Here is a 9,475-nt window from a genome sequence, read left to right as displayed (position 1 = left end):
CCCTAACCCTAATATAGGGGTAAAGCTCCACTGAAAAGAGGGTGATTTTGAAAAAGCCTTCCTTGAGTAGTTTTTTCTGCCCAGCTCATCCTTTCTGCCCACTCTAAACACATTCCAGCCATCAGAATCATGCCAGGACACCTCGTTTTCCTAACCCTAACCCTACCCTGGTGCACATCCCTAACCCTAATATAGGGGTAAAGTTCCACTGAAAAGAGGGTGATTTTGAAAAAGCCTTCCTTGAGTAGCTTTTTCTGCCCAGCTCATCCTTTCGGCCCACTCCAAACACATTCCAGCCATCAGAATCACGCCAGGACACCTCGTTTTCCTAACCCTAACCCTACCCTGGCGCACACCCCTAACCCTAATATAGGGGTCAAGTTCCACTGAAAAGAGGGCCATTTTGAAAAAGTCTCCTTGAGTAGCAAAATCATACCAGGTTTTTGTCTCCATCTTGGCGCTCCTGCTATTCTCACATCCTCTCCATTTCAGCTGATGGTCCTGGATGACTATGCCGATCCGTTTGACACCACACAAGAAGCTAGCGGTCAAACAGGGGAGCTGGAAAGGGAGAAAAGTGAAGGCTACATAGAACCGTATGAAGCACAGAGGTTGCTGGCGGGTGAGGCACCGAACTGATCCATTCTTGTGGGACTTTCTGAAGGCCTGGCACAGAAAACTTTGAAATACGGGGCGCACTGAGGCAGTGAAGTATTTTCCTGTTGGATAACTTACTGCACACTGGGTCTGTCTGTCTGAGCAATTATTTTCTTTCCCTATTGGGCATCTCCCCATGTTTTACATTTGGTTTGTTTTAATGCATTAATTTGGGACACTTACATATCAACAGACGAAGGACGAGGAGACTCTGGGGCTCTGGAGGGCTCCACCCAGCCGCTGCGTCCTCTGCCGCCCCCTCCTCCTGTTGCCCTCAGTCCTTCCCAGCATCAGGCTCTTCTCCAGCGAGTCCTTCCTTCTTATTAGGGGGGCAAAGTGTTTGAGCTTCAGCTTCAGCATCTGGCCTTCTAAAGCGCAGTCAGGGCTGATGTCCTTTGAGCTGGACTGGTTCGACCTCTTTGCAGTCCAAGGGACTCTCAGGCGGGCCCTCTGGCTTAGGGCAGCTTGTCTCTCACGTGAGCCTGTCCTGATTTTAAGGAGTCTGGGGCCGGCCCTTCTCCCAGGGCCCACCGAATGGCTGCTGCGAGAGAGGCCGGCTGGCCCCCTCCGCCTGCTGGCCGGCCAGCCCGCTTTTATTCCCGCAGGCCGAGGCAGGCAAGCACGCCTCTGGCTTAGCACCCTCTTTCTTCCGTTCACGTTGCCCTGCGCTTGGTGTGCTGGCTGTGCTGCCTCGCACCGCATTGCTCTGCCTGCCAGCCGTGCTGCGGGCCGTTGGCGCGGTGGAGTGCAAGGGGCTGTCACTCAGTGCTGGAGAAGCCCTAAGGGGACGCTTGCCTTCTCTGCTGCTAGAGATTCAGAAGAAGGGCTCCAAGGAAGGGCCGCCGCCGGCCGCCACGCCTCTGCACCTGTACGATGACGTTCCCTACGAAGCCCCCGGGGAGGGAGCAGAGCCAGAGGGCTGCTGCCCCCCCGGCGCCCGCTGCCGCTACTCCTGGCTGCCCGAGGATGACGAGCGGCCTTCGGAGGAGTACGACCAGCCCTGGGAGTGGAAGAAGGAGCGCATTTCCCGGGTCTTTGCAGGTAAGCGGCCGGATCTGCACGGTCAGGGCCGACTGCTTTTTTAACTCTCTCGAGAGCCCGGCAGCGCGCGATCCAGAACAGGGGTGGCTCTCTTGACAATTTAGCGCAGTGGGGAGGGGAGGCTGACACATCGATCCCGCTGGCCCCTGGGAAGCAGGGGCCGGGCCCCCTCCCGCCTGCCGTTCGCGGGCAGCTTGTCCCACCTCTGGCCCTCAGCGCTGCTCTCCTGCACCTGTCCAGCTCCCCGCAGAATTCTCTCCTCTTTCCTGATGTTCTGTCCAGTGGAGATCGCGGGGATCAAGGATTTGCCGTGGCCCCCACCGGTCGGCCAGCTGGAGAGCTCTGCCGGCCGCGGGGATGCCGAGGGGCCCCTCGCTCTCCAGGGCAGCGGCGTCAGAGGCTTGCCTGCCAACAGCCCACCAAGCCTCCGGAACAGCAGTGCCGGCCCCCCGGATGCCACAGCTCCGTCCAGCCCCCCGGAAGCCGGTGGTGGGTACCTCCAAAGCAGGGTTTGGAGGGGAAATATCTTTATTGCTGGAGGATCTAGGCATTCGTATTGTGGCAACTGCGCCGTGAATTGCCATGCGTCGTAGGCTCCTGAAGGCTCTGCTGTGGTCTTATTTTTAAAGCTGACGCTTCTAGTCCTTATGATTGTAATGGAATGCCTGAAAATGGGAGCAACCCTTGCTTAAAGACAGAGGGTTACACATCATGTGCGGTTCTTTTAACAGTTGTACTGCATTTTTAAATGGGAAGCAACCATGGTTTTAGGCTGCACCGAGGAACAGAAGGGACTTTTAACCTTTGAGCAGCTTTTTGCCTGCTCAAAATTCCCGTAATTTCACCCCCTTTGGAAGAAATGCAGGGGTGGCAATGTGTCGTTTCAGGTGAATCGGTAAATGTTGAAGCAGTCCCTCCATCTCCTCCTCGGAAGCAATCCTGGAAATACTTGGAATGTGTAGTTTAGTCCTGGGAAACTAGGAGGGGTTTAGGGTGCAGCTTCCATTCATTGGGGGCAAATCTCTTTATTGCAAAACGCTTCCTGCACTGCATTACAGATCTTTATTCATCAGAATTGTGTGCAGTGAGATTACCACTTAATAACACGCTTCTTTGCACGTTCACTTTGCGGCCACGTTGGGACTTGAGTCAGTTGCTTTCCCCTTGCACCTTTTATTCTTTCGCATTATAGCCTGATCTTTCAGGAATCCACCCCCCACCCCAAAGGGAGAAGAGCCTATTTTAAATTTACAACCAGAAAAAGAAGATTAAAATTTCATAGAAATATGTCCCTTTGCCTACAGGAGATCCCTGGTCCAATTCCTGGTATCTCCAGGTAGGGCTGGAAGGAAGCCAAGGTCCGTGTCTTGTAAGGTGCAGGGCAGAACAAGATCACGTCTCCTCGGGGGTTCGTTCTGTGCTGGTGTTCAGTGGGCTGCACAAAGCTAACAGTGGGTCCCATGTCCAGTTCACGTCAAGCGATGCATTTGGGGGCATGACAAGCCACTGGCGACACTCCTAAAACTGTACCATTTACCTGTTTGCAGGTAAACAGTGGAGCATCAAATATATATATTCAGATGGCAAAGCACTTGTAATTGGAAATTTATAACTCCCCATCAGTATATCATTATTACAATATATTCATGCTCTGCCTTTCTTCTCTTGCAAGGAACCCAAAGCATCTTACAAAGCTCTGCTCCTCTCCATCTTATCCTCATGACAACAACCCTGTGAGGAAGGCTAGGTTGAGAGCCTGCGACTTGCCCGGTGTCACCAGTGGGCTCCGTGGCCGAGTGGGGGCTAGAGCCCAGATCTCTTGGGTCCCTGTCCAGCCTCGAGCTTTATGCCACACTTTGCTAAGTACCCGGGGCTCCGTGGAAGTCGCCTGTCTTGTCCATACCGCAACTGACCGCTCAGGGCTCTGGCGGACCTTTCTCCTGCCGGACAGAACGCGCGGCTTGCTCCCCCCGTCCTGTGTCCGCCACGGGCTCCCCATTTCACCCAAGTCTTTCTCCCCCAAGGCATGGAAGCGGCGGACCTCCAGCTGCCCTCCTGCCCGGAGAAGAGCGGCAGCCCGTGCTGGCTGAGCGTGGAGCATGGGCTGGCCTTCGGGGAGCGCGTCAATCCCAGCCTGCCGCTGGAGAGCCAGGCGTGAGTGGCGGGGGGGCAGGGGGCGGGGGGCCTCGCTGGGGCCGCCTCGACGGGCCTCCGCCATGGTGCTTGCCCTCTCCGGCTTGGCAGCGCACGGCAGATGCCACCAGCCGGCCTCACATGTAGTTACTTAAAATCTTATTATTCTGATATTTGCCCCCCCCCCCGCAAAAAAGACGCTCAGAGTGGGCTACAGAATATTTTTTAAAGCCCATCATGAGCCTTGCAATTTGACAGGCACAGCAAAATAGGTGTCATTTCTACGCAAAGCCCAGTGCAAGAACCGCGCACGGTAATTGGTGACCGAGTCCTCGTCTCGGTTTCGCCTTTAATATCTACAGTGGGGGAGGGACCTTTCTTTCCCATTGAGCCCTAAACATGGAAGTAAACCTAACAGACTCTGGAGGAGCCCCTTTGGCTGAAACCTCCCTGGGAGGGTCGTGCCCGGCCCTTCTCGCAGGAGCATCCCACCTGGGGGCGTGGCTGCAGGGGCCAGTCTCATTCTGATGGGATGCCTGTCCCACCCCCCCAGCTGAAAGGCCCCAGAGTGGCCTGTGCAGCCCCCCCACCAGGCTTTCCTGCCTCCCCAGGTGGTATCACGGGCGCCTGAGCCGGGTGGGCGCGGAGGGGCTGCTGCGGCTCTGCAGAGAAGCCAGCTACCTGGTGCGGAACAGCGAGAGCACCCGCGACGCCTTCTCGCTCTCCCTGCGGTGAGTGCGGGCGGGCAGCTCTGGGCACGCTGGGCCCTTGTCGGCCGAGCACGACGCCCCGCCCGCCTCCAGGGATGAGGGCACGGGGTGGGGGGCGGGCAGCCCCGCTGGGACTGGCACGGGGTCCTCACCGTGCCCCGATTCCCTCCCGCAGGAGCAGCCAGGGCTTTCTCCACATGCAGCTGCTGCGGACGGAGGACCACAAGTTCGTCCTGGGCCAGCACAGCCCCCCGTTCGACAACGTCCCCCAGGTCATCCACCACTACGCCAAGCACCGGCTGCCCATCCAGGGTGCGGAGCACATGACCTTGCTGTACCCGGTCGCCACGCAGCCGTCCCCCTGCCTCGTGGCGGAGCAGTGACCCCGCGGGGAGGACCGGCCGCCTGGCAGCACGCCTGAGCGTGGCGGGGGGCCCGGGATGTTTGGGCGCCTCCGGGCGGCAGTCCGGCCCGGAAGGAGGGTCAGCGTGGGGCACAGCTCGACCCTCTTGCATGCTGGGTGCCGTCCGGGTGCAAGCGACCCCCTCGTTCGCGGCTTGGAGGCCTGGGGTCGCAAAGCCACGTGGTCCCAGGGGCTCATTCGGGGCCGGTTCCCGCCGGCACGTTTCATCTGGATCGCGACATGTGTGATGCGATGCACGTGTTTAGTCCGGGAAGCGTCATCTTCTGGTTGCATTGTATTCTTTCACGGACGCAGTTTATGGATTTGATGGAGGGCGTCCAAAGCAGGCGCGACCCGAAGGGGGGACTTGTGGGCCGGCGAGCCAACCACGGACCCTCTCTCCGTTTCTCTGCTTGCTGGGGAACTGTTACTTCCTGCCTGGCTACTTTTCCAGTTTCCTCTCTGCTCCCTCCTTCGCTCCCTCTTCGCTCCATCTCTGTTGCAACTTCACACCTGGCCAAGCGGGGCTGATGGTCTCCTCAGAGCTGGTTTAACAAGCTGCAGGTGTTGGGTGGAGCAGCTTTTGTGCAAGTGGGTGGGTTGACCGGCTGCTGCGCACCGGGATGCACGCTTCACCTTGACTGTGGGAACAGCTCCGGCAAACCCCGGCCGTGTTTCTCTGGCGTGCAAGCGGACGGTGAAGTCCCGAAGGCTGGTGCCTGCTCACCCTCTCGCCACTGAGTTTTGGGAAGCAGGCAGACCCCAGAGCACCCATCAGCCCCCGCCCAGGCAAAGGCTCAGTGGACCCCAGAGGCAAAGCGTAAGTGTTTATGTGAAAGGTGGCAGGACCATTCCTCTGGGCTCAGTCGGAGAGAGCACCTGCTTGGCCTGCCAGTCCCGGGCATCTTGTCCCAAGCAGTCGGTGTGGAAGGCTGGGGAACACCAGCGGCCCACTGTGGCTGGAGTTGACCCTTCCATTCCTGGGCTGGATGGACCAAGCGCCTGCCCTTTCGTACGGCAGTTTCCTGTGTGAAGATGGGGAGCATCTGCATGTGTCGGGCACTTTGTTATGAAATTACCGGGATGCGTTGTGAAACCACGATTTGCTATGGGTTGGGTCGTCTTTGATTTCTGGCTTCCTCGAGCGAAAGCAAAATAAATAAATGGAATGCCGTGATCACTGCTATTTTTATTTCTTTATATAATGGTCATGCTTTTTATGTAACAAGGTGAGATGGGTGGAAAAAAGAAAGGCACATCTAGCCTGAAAGGACTCCAACAACTTCTAGAATTCTCTAGCTAGCAAATCTGGGAGTTGTTGGCCGTTTTTGTGTGCTAAAAGTCATTTCACAACACAAAAGAGCTCTTCCTATGTTGTTACGTTGCCAGGTGCTGTTCAGTTAGATTCCACTGTGCAGTTACATTAGAAAATAATGCCACCATTCCATTTTCCCCCAGTACACATTATCTGTGGATTTCCCTTTTTTTTCTAGGCATACTCCCACAGTGCGTACCCATTCCTGCTATTTCCAAGCATCAATGCACTAAGATTGGATGAGCCTCTTTCCAGTTTCTAGCCCATACTATTTTATCTGCCAGTAACAAATGTATAATCAATGACGTTTTAAGATTGGTTATAGCAAATTCAATTACATTAAAAAGAACCAATAAAGGAGGCAAGCGCCCATTAAAATCCAGTATCTGTGAAATAGTACTAGCCATTTGTAGCTGATAACTCTGGGCACTTGCACATACCCACCCTCTGTAGGGGAAATTACCCTGTCCAGCCATCCATTTCCCACATGTAACCCTATTAGCTGAATGCGCCCCATTTAGCCTGGCAGGGGTCAAGTACCGATGCAAAATCAACGTGCATCTCCACATAAACAAGCTCCTCCGAGGTTCATCTTGCGGCCTCCCACTGCACCCGCCGGGACGGCAGACCGTGCTTCCCTGGTGCCGCTGTCGAGCGTGAGTGCGGGGCCTGCTGGGGGCTCGCTGATGAGCCACGCGGCCTCCGTTGCCTGCCGAAAGAGGCCACCCCATCCTTTGTAGGGCCTGTGGGGAGGGGAAGGGGGAGATGGGCCAGATTCTCTGCTGCCACTGGGGGTTAATTGGCCAGGACGCAACCATTCGGAGGGGTAAGCAACCGACAGAAGTGGCGTTGGGGTCCTCATTATTGGGTGGGGGGGTTCTGCAGCTTGGTGGCTTGGCTACAGATTAGGCGAAGGATGCCGAACAGGTGAACGGCGGACCCTTTTCCAGGCCACGTGCCACCAGCAGGGGGTGGGCTCTCCCCACCTGGCCTCCCCGGCCCATGCTCAGCAGCTTCTCGTGCACCTTTGCACCTGTATGGAGGCAGATCCTTGCTGCCGCTCGCTCGCCCGCCCGCCTGCCCACGTCCGAGGCCTCGGCACACGCCTCGTGCAGACTTCTGCCATGGGGAAATCATGGGCTGGTGCCAACGGGACTTTAGTCGCTGAGGAATAAGAGGGTGAGGTGTGGGGAGCCCGCAGGGCTGCTGAGGTACCAAACTCCCTTCTTAAACGGGGAAGGTGGCAAGGCAGCGGCCTGGTGCAGCCCCAGAGCTGGGCATCTGCTGAGAAACGGGGAGCTGGGAGCTTGGGGGCTGCATGCAGGAACTACTGGCTTGCTAGAGAAGGGCTGGCCGGACTGCCAGGGGCCCCGGGGGGAGCTGGGGGGCACGGCGACGTTCGTATTGCTGTTTCTGCTGGCGGCCCCGCTGCGTCCTTGGAGGCCCTCTGCGTGTGGCTCCGCCAAGCGGTGGGCTGGCCCGGCCGGCTTCTCTGGGAGGCAGCCTTGGAACGGGGAGGCTGCCGTGTGGCTCTCCTGGAAGGCCCCAGCCTGGGGGAAACTGGCAGCTGCTCCTCGGCTTCCAGCCGCCTGGACATCTGGTGGGCTGGCACAGGCACCCTTGCTCGCCCGCGCGCCCCGAGTTCTTCCCCAGTGCTGCAGGCACGCGGGGGCCTGGCACGGGGAGGAGGTTCCCATTGACACGTCCCTCGAGCAGAGCCCCGCCAGTACCTGTCACGACTCGGCAGCCCATCCGTTGCCATGAGGGGGCTGTGGAACAGCTGCTCGGAGCTTGGAAGCCTGTTGCGGCTGCTGGCAGACAGAGGAACGCTTTCAGCAGTGAGCCCTTGGCTTGCAGGCAGAGGGGTGGCTGACACAGGCAGACGAAAATCTCCCTCTTCCCCCGTCCCGCCTCCGGTTGTGCGAGAACATGTTCCTAAAAGCTTCAGAGCGCAGGGATCTTTCTTGGCTCTCGTGGAACGTCGCAAGATGCCTTGGTGACAATGAGGGCCGTCGCTTCATTAACGCCTTCGCCTATCTATCTATCTGTCACATTTTTAGACTGCCCGATAGCGGAAGCTTTTTGGGCAGCTCACAACAATGCAAAACATAAAATTCCATATAAAATCAGGAATAAAAATGTCAGTGTTTAAGACTGTAGCATAAAATTAAAGTGAGAACTAGAGCAAAGGCTGGAGTAAAAGAACTGCGATCCTCGTTTCCCTGGCAATGCAGGTCTTTTCTGTCCGGACATGCACAGGGTTGTGTCTTGCATTAATCTCCATATAGAAACAATCTGTCAAGTGCAAAGGGCACCCAGGACCGCGAACGGGGGGGGGGGGTGTCCCGCCCAGCGCTCCCAGTGCTGCAACCTGAGCTTTCCTGTGCTGACCTGCAGACGCCTCCTCACGATCAAGAATCCCGCGAACGCGGGGCTTCCCAGTGGCTGCGTGGGCAGCAGGCCTCTGCTGAGTGTGCCTCGTCCTGATTTCCGAGTGGGGGGACTGGATCAAGGTCACGTTAGTCTGGGAAACAAGAATATCCCAAGAGGCAAAAGAATGGTGGGAAACCGCACCGGAGTTTCAGGCTGCCGAGCCTGAGGATCAGGTCTTACAAAAGATCCTTCTCTTCATGGGCAGAAACGGAATCATGCTCTGAACTAGGTTCACTTGCTGGACTTCCTACTCATTCCAACGCGGAGATCTTTCCAGATATAAAGCCCTAAACGACTCAGGAGCGGGTACCTGGAGGAGTGCCTCCTCCCCCGTGTGCCTGCCCCCCCCCCGGGAAGATCTGCATCGGAGGCCCTCCTTTGGGAGCCCATCTGAAGGAGATGGGGGGGGCACCCCGATTGCAGGGCCTTCCCTGCAGTGGCGCCCGAAGGCAGAATGCGCGGCGGGGAGGGGGGCCTGGCGCCACTTCATCCTTTCAGGGCCAGGCCAACCCCTTCTCGTTTTCCCAAGGTCTTAAGGTTTTGACTGTTGCTTAAACGGGGGTCTTATCGAGCAGGAGGAGCAGCTCCGCTTCCCGCAGGAGGGCGCGCGCCGCCCGGGCTCGCCGCGCTCTCATTGGCGCAGGCCGGCGCGCGCCGCCACGTGGGCCGCCGCCGGCCAGGGCTCGCGCTCCCCGCAGGGCGCCCCCTCCCGCGGCTGCGCTCGCGCGGCGCGCGTCACGTGACCCCCGCGCCGCGCATGCGCACGCGCGCGAGCATCTGGGC

At 57.8% G+C, this 9,475-nt stretch overlaps 1 protein-coding gene across 2 annotated transcripts in view; it reads left to right on the top strand.

Annotated features, from left to right (window-relative positions):
• The window catches only part of SHF (Src homology 2 domain containing F), an 18,812-nt gene that overhangs the window by 2,598 nt on the left and 6,739 nt on the right, over positions 1–9,475 (top strand). The window contains exons 2-7 of one of the 2 annotated variants that reach the window (XR_006416637.1): positions 493–622; positions 1,468–1,698; positions 1,981–2,187; positions 3,723–3,852; positions 4,443–4,562; positions 4,717–5,089. Coding sequence is in view for 1 of the 2 variants with exons in the window: in XM_044450564.1 (XP_044306499.1) it covers positions 496–622; positions 1,468–1,698; positions 1,981–2,187; positions 3,723–3,852; positions 4,443–4,562; positions 4,717–4,924 (1,023 nt within the window). In the remaining variant the exon portion in view is untranslated. Of the gene's footprint in view, positions 1–492; positions 623–1,467; positions 1,699–1,980; positions 2,188–3,722; positions 3,853–4,442; positions 4,563–4,716; positions 6,122–9,475 lie in introns of those variants that run through there. The other variant, XM_044450564.1, reaches the window with a different exon arrangement.

This window comes from Varanus komodoensis, unplaced genomic scaffold (genome assembly GCF_004798865.1).
Source record: "Varanus komodoensis strain SLA01 unplaced genomic scaffold, ASM479886v1 scaffold67, whole genome shotgun sequence".
In the NCBI taxonomy this organism is placed as follows: domain Eukaryota; kingdom Metazoa; phylum Chordata; class Lepidosauria; order Squamata; family Varanidae; genus Varanus; species Varanus komodoensis.
This window is presented reverse-complemented; position numbering and strand designations above follow the sequence as displayed.